We start from the raw sequence: 19193 nt of genomic DNA, 5'->3' as shown, positions 1-19193 counted from the left end.
AAAACCAACTTTGTAGAATGCTGTTACTTAAGTAGGATTTTGCTTTACCAATGCATACACTTAAAATTATGTAAGGTTAAAATATTTGCGAAAATCTGGTCATAATAACCTTATTTTGCTGGAATCACTAATACTGTTGCTGAATTTTTCTGAGCTTTCCACGTGTCTAATCTTTCTGGTTTTTCTTTCCAGTTTGACAAATGAGGTCACAGAAAAGCAAGGAATTCTAAAAATGGTGTTTATTTGTTGTAGAGTTACTAAGCATATGCCATATATGCTCTGCATGCTTGCTGTTGCTGATAAATAAATTTGATGCTGGAAGACAATCTCTTGGACAATCAATATACAGAAAATGGGACTTGTGAGGGAAAATCTGAAAGCTAACTGTGCACAGTTTCATATTTGTTGTGCCTAGTTGGTAATTACACTTTGCCTTTCATTGATCTCATAGTTGTCCATCTTCCTGTGAGTATCCTAAAAAAAAAAGGAACTATCAGGAATATGGAGAGTACAGTTATGTATCAAGAGATTTTATAATCGGACCTTGTGCATGAATTTCAGCACTCAAGGAGGCACAAAAACCACAGAAAAGTAAGAGGGCTGCCTAGGCTGACTGACTGGTGTAGTAATTTTTATTGCATGTCAGAGAACCTGTATAATATGTTTGATTTGGATCACAAGATACGGCTTGAGATATGAGTTTATACTGAGGGGAACAGAAAACTCATTAGGAAGTTATTACTGACTACTGAGTAACAGTTACTGGAGCAAGTTTAATAATGTCTTCAAATTATGGTAAATACTATTAAATCCTACTCAGTCATGCTACTGGGCTCATGTTTTTTCCCTGTATAAAGGCTCAAAGTATAAGTCTGTCAGTCACATCTCCTTCTAAAGTGAATTCTGTTAGTTACAGTAAATCAGGATGCTTTTAATGGCTCTAAACTACATCTGTTTCCCTCACTGATGACTTCACTGGTTTTACTGCTGTTTGTTGGGCTGCCAGCTCAGTTCAGCATGGCTCTGACTGCAGCCATGAGATGTTCTATGCATTTTGCATAGATTCAGAAAGGACTCAAGAGGAAAAAAATCTATTCTTAGAACTGGCTCTTGTAAAGACTATACCTTACAATATAAAAATCAATGCAACAAAGGTCTGACTCTACAGTCATTTTCTGAAGCAAGTGCACACACGTGGCTTTTAGTTCTCACTAGGGAGAATCATTAAAATAATCTGTAGGTCAGCTAACAACAATCAAAAAGAAGGAAGGGTGGAATGTATTCCTCTGCATATCTGTCATTTGTAGCTCTACCAATTCTGAGCCAGTTGGTATAGAGCAATTACTACATAAGCTTCAGTATTAAGTTGGAAAACTTTCCAAAATACAAGAAGAAGAAAAATGGTGAGCATTTTATGCAAGGAGGAATTAAGGCTACATTTGGTGTGTTAGATTTTTTAAATTAGGCTCATATGTTCCAGAGTACAAGCTTGTTTTGCATGATATTCTGCTATTGGAGCATGGCTTGCCTGGGCATTAAGCCCTGGCATGAAAGGCACTAGAATAGTTTGGAAATTAGGAGAAGCAAATGGTGACACAGTGGATGTTCATTTGTGCATAGTCTTTCTTAAATGGGTGCTATGAAGAGACTGAAGCAACGTAACAGAAACAGCATGAAAGGAGAAGAGTTGACCTTCCCAAAACCAGAACTGGTAAATACAAGTGTCAAAAATTATTTTTTCTTCTTTAGTACCAGATTGTCTGGTTTTAGATACAGTATATTTTTCAAGTAACTTAAGAATTTGTAAGTGACTGGTGTGCCAGCATGCCTCAGCTCTGAGGACAGCAATTTTCAGGCTTATTTGTCCCTAGCCGTCTGCTGAGATTTCATGCTTTCTTTTCAGGACATATATTGCTTGGCATGTTTCCCCTTCTTGACTTCTGCTACTGGTTTAAACCAGATGGGCCACAGGTAATTAGTTTGGCTTCCTGGAAACTGTGTAGGCTACTCCATGGCAAGCACAGACCCCATGTTTTTCCCTATTTGGGGAGCAAGCACTGCAAAGGCAACAGCTGGGATGGGATGTGTGAATTAAAGAATAGTGCCAGCCCTTAATGTGCTGCAAAAAAATCATTAGGTACAGAGATACCATTCTGCTTCCTGATAACAATATATCAAGTTTTCACTTGTCAATCTCTTAAAATTCACAGTCCCCCTGTGATATGAAGCACTTGGAGTGTATGAAGGAACCACTCCCAGGACTTTTGTGTTGTGATTCTGTAGCACTCAGATATTTTCTTGCTCATCGAGCTGTCTAGGTTTGGTTGATTTTAAAATGCCTATCTTAATCTTTCCTATTTGAGAATTTGGTAGAGATTTTTGCCATTGAGAAAATTTGAACACAGTCAATGATGTGATTTGTGGTTTTCAGTAGAGATATTTGTTTATTTTAAATTGTGATCTTTTCTGTGAACAGGGGACCAATAGTCCTTATGCTCTGAAGGCATCTGACTATCAACATTACTATCATGAAATAAGTGCTCCAGACAAAGACAGTGCATAAGTAGGGTTGCAGGTTTTTACTTTTGAGTAAGCTATTATTCAGAATAATAGTAGAGTGTAGTATTGGAAGGTGCAAATTAAAAAAAAAAAACAAAACCAAACAAAAAAAAAAGGTCAAAATAAACTGTAACTACATCACTTTTACCAGAAGTTTATCTAAAAAACTCTTAAAATCTACAAAAGAATGGATATCAAAACTCCCAGACTACCTACACCTCTAGAAGATTCTCCTTAATGTCTAGCCCAGGTTTGCTCAAGCAATTATCTTGGGATATTCAGACTCCTCCAACTAATTACAAATGAACTACTGAACTGTTGTGTTTCCATAAAAGTTCTCCTTTTTAATTTCTTCATTCTTTTATAATTTGTCTCTTGGAATTATGTTGCTTTGACTTGTTAACAATAAGGTGTCCTTTCATATTATGCAAGCAAAATGTGATTTGGAGATGTTAAGATGGGCTTTAGATGGGAGGGAGGAATCTCCTGCTTTTGTTTCTGCCTTCATCTGTTGCAGCACTTTAGTGTGTGAAACTGGGAGAGTGTTCTCTGAGTGGAACCAGATGAATAGCCATGACTAGAAGAGTATATGTGACCAGAGGTGATTGCCCTGGTTTTATGGAATAACCTTTAGGTTTGATTTTTAATTCTATTTTAAGAGAAATAAGACTTTTGTACAGAGATTGTTACATACATAAAAAAGTGAGGAGGAGAAATTTATTATAACTTGGCATTTGTGTTATTGGTTTCTCCTGAAATGAACTAACCTTAATACTCTGGTACAATGGACATTTTTTTGGGTTTAAATGTACAGTCCCTGATTTGTCATATTGATCTGGGTTTGTAGGCCACAAGATCAGATACTGTGTTTGGATCGTGCTTCACCTCTTGCAACATTTTGGCCTTAGAAAGGAATTGGAAAAAAATAAATCTGTATTTCAAAGGCTGGTGAAGATATTTAAATTTACAGTAAGCATGTGCATTTTCTGAAATGCCTGAGTAACATGCATCTCTGCAGAAGCCTTGATCTATTGTCTGGGAGGATGTGTTCATGAAGGGAGAGAGGTCAGAAGTGGAGAACATGCTGTGCTTTTTACAATCTTCATTCAGCTGCATGGAATTCATCCCCCACTATGAAGTAAATCAGCTTTTGTCTACCTGAGGATCTCTCTTTTGTTGGTTAAACATTTAATATGGTCATGTTCTTTTGACAGCAGGGATTAGATCTGTAATTATGCTCATGGCTTTGAGCAGCAGTATTGTTTCAAGGTCCTGTTGCTTACTTGGCTGCTTCATACAGTGTTGTTGTAGACATACCTTAGTTCTGTTTTCAGCCTGATATCTGAGGTAATAAAGTGTCTGTAAACTTTCTCTCTTACATTTTTTGTCTCTCTGCTAAAGCTTCTTTGGCTTTTGACCAGTTTCAAGCCACAGTGACATAGGCATAGAATTTTAATAATCAGGTTCTTGTTACTTCATGAAAATACGTGGCTGGACAGATGAAGATAAATAAAAATATTTTTTCCCTAAGACCCAGCTGCAAGAGGGCATTGTAAAATGCAACATCTATAGGACACCAGAAATGTAGTTGCAAAACATCCATAGAAACCATGATCCATGCAGAATTGTTTTCTAAGTACTAATAGGGGAAAATTACTTAAGTGAGCTGTCATCCTGAGAGTTTTGAAAAACCTAAAATGAGAAGGGGTAGTTACAAAACTGGCAAGAGGATTTTTGCAGAAAAGGAAATGGTTTCAGATTGAACTTGGTTACACGTTTGACTGTTTAATTATCAATGCCTATAATTGTGTGATGAACAGAGTAGACATTTAGCTCTTTCTTCTGTTTTCTATAGAAGAGACTTCATGCAGGAAGGAACAGTGAATTTTTATTCAGTGATTGTTCATTAACTGAATTCAGTGGTCTGTGTTCATAAAATGCAATAGCTTTATATTGTAATGCTCCTATCTGCAACAAGCTATGAAAACCAATAATATCTTGTGGTGAAGAAAGATTTGCAAACAGTAGCTTTACAGAAAATTATACATGACAAGAAAATTAAGTCATTACTGAGCAGCTGACATCTGAAATAGAATCATAGTGGAAACAGAAAATCAATCAGTTTTCCATTATGAAGGCTATTCAAAGATGAGGATATAGGAAACTTCTCTTTTATAAAGAGGGTGAAGGTGAGGTAACCCTGCAAGAATGCAGTTTGAACTTGCAGGGAATAGCAGTCAGTTAAAAGACCTTTTTTCTTCTTATTTCATTTTGAGAGTAATTGTAGTGAGACAAGAAGTAATTGAGAATGTAGATTCATTTGAAGGTAAATGAAAGCAGCTTTCATTGCTGAAGTATTTTTTCCAGTCTTTCAATATGAAAGACTACAAACTCAAAACCTTACAAAAATACTTATCAGTAGAGCATTAAAAGGATTTTTGAGATGTATGACTGTATGTAATTTGGAAGATTCGGGTAATAAACCTTCCAGGCTGTGAAACAAACCCCTCTACATTTATTTTAGATATGGAAAGATAAAATAGCAAAAAGAGGCTGTGGAATTCTAAGCTATGTATGTGGAAATACCAAGGAAAGCAGGTAGTTTCTTTCAAGTCTGTGATGTTGTGCCCATAATAGGAATTTTTTTATATACATGTGGCAGCATGCCATTGGGAAATGTTGACAAATTCTCAGGAATGTGTGCAAGTAAGACTTATGCTCTCAGGGGAATCATCGTTCTGTGAGTTCTGCCAGGTTGCCATTGCTCTCTTACTTGAAGGGGAGAACTTGTAGATATTATGTTGTATTCCTGAGGCTTTTAACGGGAAGCATTTCTGTGGCTGTTGTGTAAAGCAGCTTCTTTACTGTTTGTTAAAAGCTAAATATGTCACAGAATAAAAGATGTCCACTTAAGGTAAAACAGCAATGAACTGGAAAGGAAAACTCTCATTTTCTCTTTGCTGTGTGGTTTTGTTCTTTCACCCCCTTTCTCCACACACAGCAGTCCCATGCTCTGTTTTGTGTCCTTAGTGTTAATCATTTCCCTGAACTGATAATTTCTACTTATAGAGTTTTTGTAGAGATTTCTCTGAATTCCTGTTGTACGGAGCCTTATTCCTTAAATGTTGAGCAGGAGTGACAGACACTTTTAAGATTAATTCCAGAGCTAATTCCATATTTCTTACACATTTTAATACGTATTTTAAAATACCATAAAGAATAGATACTGTCTCCATTAGAAAGTCTTGTTGGTGCAGGGAATTTAAATGAGTGTTTACATTTGGCTGGTATTTTAGAAATATAATCCTACAGATTTTCCTAGAAAACAGAAAATTGAGAAACACAGGATAAATATCATTCCATATTAACAGTGGTTTTAAACCAGAAAGTAGAAAAAATAAAGCATCATTTCTTTGAGAGATGCTTTTCCTTTTCAACAGTAAGAAAAACACATTCACCACAAAGCGTTAGTTTAAAATATTAATTACATAATTTAGAGGATACAATTTGATTTTCCTTTTACTGGAATTTTATATCATCCTCATTACCAGTGTCTGAGCATTTTTAAGTCACTCTTTAAGCAACAGAACTGATACCTGTCACAGTTTTGATGTCTTTTCTTATGGAGATTTGTTTATGCACTTCATACTTTGCATTGGTATAGTCTTGCTGAGGTATTTCCCCTGCCTCAAATGTGCTTGCCAGGCAAAACCACATATCCTGTACTGAAAGTAGACCATGAAGTATAAGATGAATTTTTGGATCCTGAATTATCAATCAGAAAAGTAGGTTGAGTGATGACTCAAATCTGAACACTCTTTCTAGCTTTGCATTTGCTTTTCATGAGTGCATTTATCATTGCCAGAGAAGCTCTTTCATGAAAACGTGGAAATCATATTGTGTAAAGAAGACATAAAAATACAACATAATGTCTGGTTGCATAGGTTGAGGCATAATATTGCACTGCCACATTGAAACTGCTTTGAAAGGGGCTAAAACCCCCAGTGCTTTCTCAATAATAGTGCAAACCAAACCTGCAACTACAAGACATTGCCTGAATAAGTTTAACGCCTATTTAATAGTAGAGAACTGTCAAATATCTCAGATTTTTAAAATAAAATTATGGTTCTTTTTAATAGTGTAAGGCAATGGTTTTCAGCAATCCCAGAGAAAACAGTCATGTCCTTTTGTAATTCCTTTCTTCCTAGTGGCTGTTTCATTGAGGTTGACTCAGAGGAGCAGACTTGGTTGTAGATTCAACTTATATATTTCAGATTTTTAGTTGATTATAATTCACGTTCATGTATTTTGTTCAATCCAAATTACTGAAAACTCCCATGGATGCTGAATAGCAACAGTTGATGCTAGCAGGAATGCTAGGGGATTTCAACCCTTTGAGGATATTCATAGCTGAAACTGGTTTCATCCCAGTGCCCTGTGCTCCAGTAGGGTCAGGGCAGTGTCACCAGGCTCATCACTTGTGTGACCTCCCCAGTCTCCCTGCACCATGGAACAGTGCTGCCCCAGGGAGTGAGTCCTGGCATGGGACAATCCAGGGAGCTGGAGCTCCAAGGCTGAGGATTGATGGGGTACCAGCTATGCCACCCAGGGCATCCTTTCTCCATCCTGTCTCCATTTCTTCTCCACCCCTCCTGCATCATTATCCTTCTCCCAGCTCTGGGAGGGTTTCACAATCTTGAGAGAAGAGTTTGGGTCTGATTTTGCAAGTGGGCTGGGAGGAGCCCTGGGTTGCTCAAGTCCAGTGAAAGTTCTAAGAGCAGATTTGGAGAGCAAACTCAATTGTTGGTCTTGCCACTCCTTCAGCAGTGTCTCTTAATCTTTTTTGTAAAGTTTTACAATTAAACAAGCCATGTTAAAAAAAAAATCCCAAGTGAAAGTGGAGTCTGTCCCAGTTTAGCAGACTGGAAATATTTAGCAAACTGGTTAAGTTATGCTGAATTCTCTCCAAAACAGTGGAATTTAGGCTTGAGCATTTTAGCAAACTAGGGTAAACTCTAAATACAGGCTCTTTTTTTTTGCTCTTTATGGAAGTTGAAACCTTAGGAGAAGATTCTTCACCCAAAGGGTGGTTAGGAACAGGCTCCCCAGGGAAGTGGTCACAGCACCAAGCCTGACAGAGTTCAAGATGTTTGGACAATACTCTCAGGTACGTGGGGAGATTGTCAGGGCTGTCCTGTGGTGGGCCAGGAGTTGGAACTTTGTGATCCTTGTGTGTCCCTTCCAACTCAGTAGATTTGATGATTCTGTGTATGTTGCACAGAGCTAATAAATGATGATGAAGTTTCTGCCACTTCACTGACTATTTTGGAGATGGTATTCAAAGTCTGGAAGAATGACAAGCTTTTGACTTAGGCTTGGAAAGTATTGCTTTCATGGACTTTGCATATTCTGTGCCAAGTTTCCTGACTTTTTTGTGCTGTATTTCTCAACCAAGTAGTCAGTAGAACATACCTGCCCTTGAGTTAAGTTTACATAAATATCAGAATGACTGAAAACCCTCAAATTTGAAGAATAATACCTGTTGAAAAAATATTTAATTTTTATCCTTGAGTGCCAGTTTTCTTGACTCAGAACAATTCTAAAGGCATGAATCAAATAGTCCAGTGGAGTTTCCAGTTTTGTTTCAGTGGAGTTTCACAGAGTGCTTGACTAGAGCAAAGCTGACTGGTGGTACTCATTGAACTGGTGAGTAGTGCTTTTTTTTTTGAAGAGTGCTGCTGTTTTAACACTATGCATTAATGGACAAAGGATATTTAATGCTGCTGGGGTTGTTCCAAGTTGGAAGTTTGTGCCCTTATTGCTCAGATGGCATTCCTTTGTAACAAAAGTAGTTGAGTTACAAAATTGCTTTGGAGAAAATTATGGCAATATACAATTTAACCTGTGGGTTTCTTCCTAAGTTACACATGCAAATTTCATTAAAGTACTACCTGGCTAAATCTATAAAGCAATCCAACTTGCCCTAATATCTAATACACATTATAATTACTTTTTATGTTTTTCCCTTCAAGAGTAATCACAATCAATTTACTGCAAATGTGTTTTGATGGAGTTTGCATTGGGAAATTGCTTTGCCTACAGACATCCAAGTTGCCATGACATTGTTTCAAAGATGTATTTATTATTTTAATTCTTGTAGAATAACTGTAGTTTGCAATTCCAGTACATCACAAGCAGATGACTGTAAAAAAACCTGAGGTTCATCAGTAGGATTCAGAAGTGAAGATTTGTTAAAAATTTGTTACAAACCTTGAAGGAAAAGAATGGGATTTCTCCTTCCTGTGACCAGTATATCACTGGTTCTGAAAACCCGACAGGCATGTTATGTGATTTAATCTGCCCTACTTTGTAACCTGCATTTTGTTCGCCTCTTTCCTTATGCAGTGGAACACAGAGAGTCCTTGTGAACTGATAAATGAACATTGTTATGCTCTGGTGATCCAGGCAGCACATATTGTTGGATGTAGAATTTGCACACTGATCCAAAAGGGATGAAGGTCAAAATATGTGATTTTTCTGTTTATTACTTGCATCTGTCACTGAGCTTCTTTTTGGTCTTTACATTTAAGATGGAACGTGAGTGGTTTTAAAAGTACACCTTGCCTAGACAAGGCTTGGCTTCTAATTTCTACATCAAATAGTAGTTTCTGATACAATTGGGAAAGTCTAGATTCTCCAGTCTCTCCCCTCTGCTCTCTAGAGGAATCTTGTACAGTCCTGTAAGTCTGTCTCTTAAATGGCAGAGATGTACCACAGACTTTGTAGCTGTTAAATTACATTTTTTCCTGTTTTCTTTTCTTTTGCAATGTCCCCCTATGTACACTGCTGTCTCAGATTATTTGGACAATATCCTGCTTCTCTACCTGTTTGTTTTGTGTTGATATGCTTCAGAGGCTTATGGTTGAGGACAGAGTTCTTCTGGCAGTAGCTTCTCCATTTTAGTCCCATCCCATCTTTGCAATGTGATTAAGGTTGCCTTATGTTGCCTACTGTGCTGTTTGTGCTGCTATTTTGAAGTTCAAATTCTCTTTGAAAGAGATTCAATGTTTTCAGGCAATTTTTGAGAATTAATTGTTTCCATCTGGAATGATTGAAGGAAGTCAATAGCCTCTCTGAGTCCAAAACAGACAAAATATACACCTCCTCTCCCTTATATGAAGATAAGGTAGATATTAATCCAGGTCTATATTTTGTAAGTCAAGAATAAGCAGAAAAAGAGGGGAAGAATGTATTTCTGTATTGCATACCAAGATATGCTGAAAGCATAACTCAACTTTTGTCTAGAAAATGTCATAGATTGGATTTCTTTTTTAATCTTTCCTGCCCAAACAAAGAAATGGATCTGGTTTTTTTCTAAAGAAAACATGTTTTCTTTCTTAAATATGGTATAAACTGAAATTATTCTTTTTGAGGGTAATAAAAAATTACCTTTGGTTTATATTTTTCTATTAACAGCTGCACCCATCCATTTATTTAAGTATGCCTCAGAGAACTTAGTTTTGTAAGTGTCAAAATCAGTTCAACAACCCAAGCAATTAAAGGTTTTGTAAAAGCTTTTAGAGTTCAATTGATTGCTACCTAAGGCAATTTGCTTAGTTCACAGCATTTATAATCACAATTGTAGCCATACTGGAAATTTTTCTTTGGTAAGTATGCTCTGGAAGTATGATTCTTTCTACTGGCCACCTACACAGCATTGAATTTTTTTTTTTTTTAGCTGTTTCTTACAAAAATGGCACTGAAATACCTGTTTTATTTATTTTTGCCACCTCAAAATGAAAGATTTTTCCTATGTGATCAATTGGTATGAAACCCAAAGGAGAGAATAAGCCTGGTTGTTGTAATAATTTATGTCTTCCTGTTTCTGTTTTGCTTTGTTTTGAAAGGACCAACCAGCCTGGAATGTTCACAAAGAAAGAATTTGATCAGTTGGCCTCAGCAATCGACAGCTTCAGTCTCATGACTTACGACTATTCAGCACCTCATCGGTAAGACTCCCTCTGACATCAGAAAGATCTTTGAAGGAGCTGATTCTCACTTAGGTCTGTCAAATCTGTAGTACAAGTTCATTTTTTTCTAGAAAAGTGGATAGTGCTTTGTACTTGTATGATACTAAAGTTCTTGATTAGTAATTAAAATAGACTATTTTTCCAGAAGCTGATAACTCAGTACATTTTTAACAGCAATGTATATCAAGGGTTTGGATATTATGAAAGACTTTGTACTCCAGCTAAAAAGGCATCCTTTAAAATTATGATCTGACACACTTTTCCAGGCCAGGTTCTTTGTTTTGAGTTATTTAGCCCAGTTCTGCAGGATAGGTACACTAATAATCTACTAATAATAACATTGTCAAACAAATCAGCTTTAAACAATTGATACATCATTTGCCTTTAAATATAAGCACAGTTCCCAGCAACATTGCTCTGCTGTATCAGCATGTTGACTTTTAATGGCACAGGTAGCATGAAGACTTTGAGGCAGATAATTATTAGGGAGTAGCAGATGTTGATATTTGTAAGACTGGGATATACTCTTCCTGTTACCATGCTAGTGAGTGATGTTAGTGTTTGAGAGACAGCCTGCTCTTCTCTCCAGTGAGGTAGCAATGGAATGAGCACAATATCCTGATGTTGCATACATGACAATTCAATTGCTCTGTATAAAGGCTATACTCTTTTTCTTCATGTAGCTTTTTGTTAGGTACTTTGTAGGTTTTTCCCATAAATACACAATCATTGAAACTTGTCTTTCTTACCAGTCAGTAATTTTATAGTTCCTGCTGCAAGTAAATGGTAGATTTTGTCCCAGTATACTTTCCCAGCTTGCAGTAAAAACGTTGAGGAAAAAAACTGAAGTCATACAGAGTTTTGAATTATAGCATACACATTGTGCAAGGCCCAGTAACAATGGAAAGGGGAAACGTTTCCTTACCCCTAGGAAGAAATTCTCTGTCCCTTCTCCTTAGAATTGAATCAAAAAGTCAGGAATGGGGAATCATATTTTGTGTATCAGCACTTCAAACTACTGAAGAATGTGCATTTAACCTTCATAGAATTGTAGGGTCATCTTCACTGATTTTTTTCTGTGTCATAATTTGCTCTTTACAATTAAACTGGTCAAAAAGAGAAGGCTAAGTATGAACTTTTTCTGATCTGTTTAATTTTTGCTAACTTGACAGACCTGGTCCAAATTCCCCCCTTCCCTGGGTACGAGCTTGTGTTGAACTACTGGATCCTGATTCAAAATGGAGGAAGAAAATACTTTTAGGACTGAATTTCTATGGCATGGACTATTCTGCTTTGGGAACCTCTGGGGAGCCAATCCTTGGCAGCAGGTATGACTTCTCTGGATATTAAGTACTTCTGTATGATATATTCTCACAAAAATTAGAATTTCACAAGTGTTCTTGTTTAGAATTATGGATGAATTAGAACACAAAAATGGCAAAAGTGATAAATCTGCACAGAGTAGCTCACCAGTTAGAATAAGACCTGTAACTCCTCTTCCCTGTACAGAAATGCAGATAGATGGCACAGTTATCCTGTCAGAGCTCTTATGCAAAAATGGTTTGTGTAGTTTTCCCTCTGTCCTCTATTCATGCTTGTACATGCAGGTTGCCATCTTTGTGTTAAAAATATTCAGCAGTATTCTCTTAGGCTCTGTATCATTTTGGGGGTTCCTGCAGTTGTCCTAATGATTCTTTCTCTCAGCTTCTGAAGTTGTTACCTGCTATTTTGAAATTTGTTACTGGTTTCCAACAACAATATGCAACCAAGTTTCTTTTTGGTAGAAAATGCTGCAATAAGCTCACCTGGAGACAAAGATCTATAACAAGATAAAGGGAAATATTCCAAAGCCAGCTTGAAATTTTATATTGATTCTCAGAGGAAAATGGTTGTTTTTACTTTTGGGTAATAACCACCTTTAATAACAGTGAGCTTTGCAGAAATACAGTCAGGGTATGGTACATCAAGCCAGTAGAAAAACAAGAAAAACATAGTGAATTTGATAGGAAAATCAGGTTTGTTCAGAAATTTGTTATTAAATTATAGAACAGAATAAAGCCCAGTAGAAACAAACCTAAAGCACACAAGGTGACTTTCCTCACTTTCACAGATTACTAAGTTCATTACCCCATTAAATTTGAGTGTTATAACAAATTGCTGTTTAGACACTGAAATAGTGAAGTAGACTGTGTAAGGTAAAGTTGAATTTTTTGTGTCCATGCCTACAGTTACTCAAACACTCTGTTATTGTTCCACCTGCTTCTGCTCTCTCCCTGCTTCTCCTTTGCTCTTTGCAGGGATATAATACTGCAGACACAGTTTTCTTCCAGTGCTGATCTCTGAATCTGATTGAATAACATAAAAAAGGAAAATAAAGCCATTGTTTACAGTAAAAGGTATTTAGCAAGTATTCCAGAATGACTTCTGTAAAAATAGTGGTGGTGATTAGTCAGGAAGAATACTCAATAGTCAAAGCACTCTTGATTTACAGACCTAATTATACAAGCTCAGCAAAATTATGTAGCTTCACTGTAATATTTGTAGCTCCTTTTGCAAGTACAGTGTAGCAGAATAAAAAATTGTTACTTTTTTTCTGAACAGCAACTTTTGACATTAAGTTTCTAGGATAGCATCTACTTTTCATAGATTTTTCTGGTCTATATATTATAGTATTAACTCATGCTGCTTTTTAATTAATGGCAAAAAATATCCTAACCAAGAGTCATATATGATTACTTTAAGTTTTACTGAAAGAGGCTATTTACCTGTATGTAGGATACTGGTGCACAGTATGGTTCTGTTAACACATTCTTTACTGACAGATCATAAGATTGAAGTTTTCCAGATATTTGTCAGAAGCAAGGTTCTGGACAAAGTCTTTAAGAGGCTTTGAATTTATACATAAAACACATCAATTTTCTCTTTGCTGTGTTGCCTGTTGGTCAATGGTTATGTTTATTTTTTCAGAAATATAGCTCTAAGCATCCACAGGTGTATATGTCATGTCTTAATGTAAAAGTAGAATACATTCAAGGTAAAATAGCTTCAAAATAGGCCAAACTTCTGACATAAAGAAAACAGAAAAAAAGGGGGTTTAAGTGTAAAATAAGCTTGCCGCCATTTAACTGGTTTCAGGCCATTTGTAAGGAAGTCCTTTGACCAGCAAAAAGTGCTGAAGGACTGATTAATTTCATCTTTAAGGTACTGTCTGTATGTTGTAGTGATAGTGAAGCTGAGCTAAAGTATTGGTACTAAAATGAATTCAAAGTCTATTCAGTTAAGTGCAGTCTGGTGTGTGTCAACTTCTTTGTTGTAATTTTCTGCTTAAGTTTTTGCATTTGAAATTTATTGCAAGTACAAGTCTTCAGCATGTCAGTGCTCTTTGGCACACAGTAAGGTGCACAATTTCTTGTTGAAACATATTCATTGGAATCTGATCCTCTTTAAGAAGAGAGATGGAGAATTACAAGATTCAGTGGCAAACGGTGTATCTCAAGCTGTTTGATGTCAATTTCTTATGCACCTTAATTGATTATTAGTAAAGTGTAGACATAGAATTGCATGCAGAATGCAGAAATCTATGCTGCTCTCATTTATTTTTCTTTAGGGTAGGAATTACGTGATGGAAAGAGATGCTGAACATAGGCAGATTTCGTTGACTACATATTTTTTTCAGTCCAGAAATTCATAAAATAACTTAAAATATAATTCCTATTTGCTTAGCATATTATTTGGCAGTGTTTTTTTTATTGCAGAATAGAATCTAAAGGTAGAAGTACTTGCAAAGATAGACAACCTTCTCATTTAATATCCTGTTTCCTTCATATACACCATAAGAAGTAATAGTTATATATGTATATGTTTACCTGTATGTATGTCTATATAGATACATCTCAAGATTAAATGAAATGAAAACAATTTTTCTCTTACAGCACCACAATGAAGTTTGTCCTTGGGTGTTGTTACAATGGGAACTACAATTTATATTTGCAGTAACAATTTATTTCATAAAGCCCAGCCACAATTATTCCTTATTAATACAATGAGTCAATCACAGAGATTACAGCACTTTCTGGTGCTTTAATGAACCAAGTAATGTTTGGGTAGCTGCAGGGAAGCTGCATTTCTGTGTATAATTTCATTGTGACATAATTTTTGTGAACTACTAACCTGGAAACAAAGGTGTTCTGTTTGTGATTCTCCAAATGATCTGCAGTGCTTCTGGCAATGATTTCTTCCCTCTGGCTGTCAAGAATCAGGTGTCTGAATTGTTAAGATGCAGAGATGCAGTCATTCTAACTTTCTACTGTACTAAAATCCTGTCAGAACATAACCATCTGGTGCTGCTGACTTGCTTTTCTAGTGATCACCTTGTTCCAGCATATCCTCTGTTGATACTGTGACCTGAAAGTATTTCCTCTTCACCTCACAAGTGTATGTCTTGGTTTTTCAGTATACTCTGAAGCTGAAGAAATTGGTTAGCCTTTCTGAGAGATCTTTACCTTTGAGTCCTTTTTGAGACCTGCAGTGGTCAGCAGGCCTCTCAATCTAAAGAGCTTCTCCCTTCCAATGTACTTTTTCTGCCTTTAGCTATCTGTTCTACAAAATCTCTCTTAATCATTGGGACATTACATTTCAGTTGCAGTTTTGTTTTGCCTTCTCATGGGAGGTTACACAGCAGTTTAATGGTGTTTTTCATTCCATGCCATCTAAAATCTACATCCATTATGACCCAGGCCAAAAGGGAACTGATAAACTTCATTCCTAACTGTGATTAAAAGCAATATAAATCAAAGGCTATCATGTGTCATGTGGCAATGGTGTCACTTACCTTTAATAAATCAAAATTCCCTGCTAAGTTTCATGTGATAATGATGTTTTGTCCTTTTTTTTTTTTTTTTGTATAATGTTGAAAGAGGGAAGATACAATCTATAATGTTCCAGTTGGCTCTGTGTTTTGAATGTATTCTGCATTTGAGTTGCTTTTGTGCCAAGTGTAGCCATTGAAAATAGATATGTGAATAACTCCATTATTTTCAAACTATGATGTGGGTGCTTACCTTTCATTTAACGTAATTTGAATGAGGACCTTTATGTTAATTTTAAACATTTAAGAAGATTGATATAATAAATTGTCAGCTGAAGCAAGGGAGAAACTAATTTTACAATGCATTGTGCTGTTCAGAGATACAAAATAAGATGGTTTGTAATCTATATGAGGATGCAGAGTTCTACTGAGAGTTTCATTGGCTGCCTGCCATTCTGTAAATACCACATAAAATGTGGTACTTAGAAACAGTTAGAGGTGAACTTTTTCTCTGAATTATCATGGCAGTGTCTTCATAAGCAGCAGTTTAATATTTGGGCCAACTGTGACTCATGATTTTGTCTTACAGAAGTTAGCAAAAAGCTTGTGCCAGGAACTCTTTTACTCTTGAAGCTGCAAAGCTTTTACAGCATTTCTCTTTGTGCTGTAATTATCTCAGGATTTCTATTACTTTCCTGTATGCCAGGATTCTGTACCCTGATTTAATCAATTTTGTTCATACTTCATGGGATTTTGGGGAGATACTAATATTTCAAATAAGCCAATCTACCCATTAGCTTTGTAGGACTGAACAGCTTGATCTGTTGTTCACCTCTCCTCTTTACTGAAGAAACTGCTAAGCTGTTTCTTCTTAAATTGTACTGCTGGGTCAGATGGTAAAATCATGGCAGTGGTAGGAAGAAGTTACAATTGGGCCTGGAATCAGAAATTATTTCTATATTACAGATGTCAGAATATTACAGGAGTGTTTCAAAAATTTTGTCCATTAAATTCCCTCTGAAATATCCTGGTATGTGTCTCTTCTGTGGTATATCTGTCTCTCCTTTTAGGAATGAAAGGTGAGATTGAGCAGTTAGCTGAAAGTGTAAGACTAGTTAATTCATGTAAGGTAGATAGAACATCTTACAATGTAAAATTATGGGTCATATTTCAGACTGTCCAAATTTACCTTGTGATGATAAATAAAAAAACTGTTATAATTTTTTTTTATGTAAAACACATTCTTATTTCTTTTGAAATGAGGGAAAGGTGGCTTTTATTTATTAAGCAAATGATTGGTCTTCAGGTTCAGTTGTGACATTGGCTGTGGGTAAATGTGTATATCTCAGTGCATCTGCTTTAAAAACACTGGCCAGTTGTGATATACATTTTAAATGGTGGGCATAATACTGTACAATTTGCTCTTCTCTGTCTCCCATGGTGTTTTTTAGCAGTAAATTTGCTACAGGCAATATTTAGGCAATCAAATATTGAAAAAAATAATAAGGATGTTGTTCTTTACTGTCTTGTTGTACTCTAACCATTAGCATGATGAAATTAGGAAAAATAGTTCTGTGATTCAAAACTAAGAGCCAGAAACATTTGCTGTAAGGTAAATTTACTTATGTGCCTAGATTTGCAAGTGGGTGTTTGTGCTTGTGTAAGGTGAAAGAAACTCGTTGCTTTGGTAGCTTTCTTTGGGCTTGTGAGACCACTAATGTTGGACCTAAAGGCAGTCCTAGCTCTGACTGAATCTCTTCAGATACATGATGATTAACAAAGAATATAGAACAGATGACACCATATATGTATTCAGATCACTCCACTGTGAATCCCTTTGCTCCCATTGCCCCATTTTCTCTCAAGCTCAGTGCTGAAAGGATAATCATTAATTTTGCCCAGTGCTGGCTGTCCCTCACAAGATACTCCTTGTGTTCAGTTCCACTGCAATTCAGTTGGGAATGAGTGTGAAAAGGGCCTCCTGAAAATGCTTAGTGACTTCATACCTAGAGCTGGGTCAATGCACTGTGCTCACTTGTTGGACTGTGTGCAATATGGATTCCTTTGGGAATCTACAGATTCTGAAGGCAAGGCATCCTCATTTGGAGCCAAAAGACAGCAACCTGGCTGAAGCTTATCAGCTACACTGGGACCTACCCACCAGTGACATGGATACATGGACTAAAATATTGGCTCCAGACACCTGGATATATTTCCCTCTTATTCCTGAACAGGGAGACTCTTTGATGCCCTGTTTTCCCAAAGTAACAAAAAAAAAAAAAGTACAGATCCTGGAGTTTTAGATTGGTTGCCTATTCTCTTTACTAGGAAACTGGAAGTAGTGAGGTCATTTGTATTTTGTTCAAGGAGGTGCATTGTTTGATGTGTAGTGTATGCTTGGGGATTTTTTAGCAGTCAAACTTTTCTTTTAAAAACGAGTAGCTTGGATTTTTTCAGATCTTAAATGGATTTTTCAGTCCTCATTATCTAATTTTAACATTAATCTGTTCAGTCTACTGAATTGCCATGATTGTTGGGGAAGCAGTCAGAAGTAAAATCAAGTTTCTCTATAAATTTCTACAGGCTTGTTGAAACTGATCTATATATCATCAGCATAGATTTGAAAGTTGAAATTAACTTTCTTGGAAACTCAAATGTAATTTCAGTTGGTTGAATTTATAGGCAGACAACTCTATACTCATTCATTTGCTAAAGAGCACCATTTTCAAAACTTTATTTAGCAAGCTCTGAAACAGAGTACTCCCTGATAAAGCACAGCTCTTGGCTTTTTTCCTTTTTTAGTGAAGTTATGTCTTCATTACTTGGCTATGTGTAAGCTGTCAAGCTGACTGGCACAAAAGTGGTGCTGGGGACCCAGGGCTTACACTGAGTCTTTGGGGCCTTTTCCTTTGCAGTGACTCTGGTCTGGTCCTATGAGCTGGAACTCATTAGCAGTTTGAGTGCTGCTCCAGTTGTTTCATCCAAAAAAAGCATCAGTTTAATGCACTCTGAGACTGCTCCACGGTGCAGACTAAAGCATGGTGCTAGTTTTTATTGTAAAAGTTCCATCCTGATGTGAGCTGGGAGTTTGATATAGGTGGAATTGCACAACCTAAGCGCTTCCTTTCATTTTGACACAATGCTCTAAAACAGTATGATGAAAAAAGAAAATAAGGTAAAGTTACAAAACATTATTCTTTGCATATGGCTGTGAAACGATGTCTCTAAAAAGAATGTTACATTTCTCAAGACTTTTTTTTTTTGTGCACAGTTATTTCAGAGGGCAAGAATAAATGTGCATGTTTATTGCAATTCCAGAGAAAAGTAGCAATCACAGCAGCAAAGTATTCAGAGTGATCAAATTACCAACAGAAGGACTCAATAACCAAGTGAAGAGCCAGTGTGGAAATATATAAGGTTTAGGAATAGCTCTGAAGCCTTGAAGTAATACTTACAGGAAATAGTAATGGAGCATATAGCTATACAGTCTTTGAAGTAATGGAAGTGCAGGTGTGTTCCACAACATTAACAGCTTTTGATTTGTGCAAACAGCTTGTTTATACTTTGAATTATACAGCAGATAATTGAATAAGGTTTCTGGGGATAATATTCAGTAGTGGTACAATGTCCAAAATTTTTTTTCTTTATGATTTTATGAGCTGTTTCAGTATATTAGTTATGTCAGCAAACAGAGTAGGGTTTTTCCACCCTAAATTAATTCATGCCCACATTAGGAAAATGGATCTAAAAATGTTGAGTAATAAATTTTAATTTAGACTAAGTTTTTAGATTTTGTG

General features: G+C 36.3%; 1 protein-coding gene across 4 annotated transcripts in view; it reads left to right on the top strand.

Annotated features, from left to right (window-relative positions):
• Positions 1 to 19193, top strand: part of CHID1 (chitinase domain containing 1) — a gene marked incomplete at its 5' end in the record, with an annotated part of 104032 nt that overhangs the window by 30704 nt on the left and 54135 nt on the right. For all 4 annotated transcript variants that reach the window (XM_079308956.1, XM_079308954.1, XM_079308955.1 and 1 more), the window contains 2 exons: positions 10467 to 10568; positions 11762 to 11917. In XM_079308956.1, coding sequence (XP_079165082.1) covers positions 10467 to 10568; positions 11762 to 11917 — 258 coding nt within the window. The remainder of the gene's footprint in view (positions 1 to 10466; positions 10569 to 11761; positions 11918 to 19193) is intronic.

This window comes from Erithacus rubecula, assembly GCF_903797595.1.
Source record: "Erithacus rubecula genome assembly, chromosome: 6".
Lineage (NCBI taxonomy): Eukaryota > Metazoa > Chordata > Aves > Passeriformes > Muscicapidae > Erithacus > Erithacus rubecula.
This window is presented reverse-complemented; position numbering and strand designations above follow the sequence as displayed.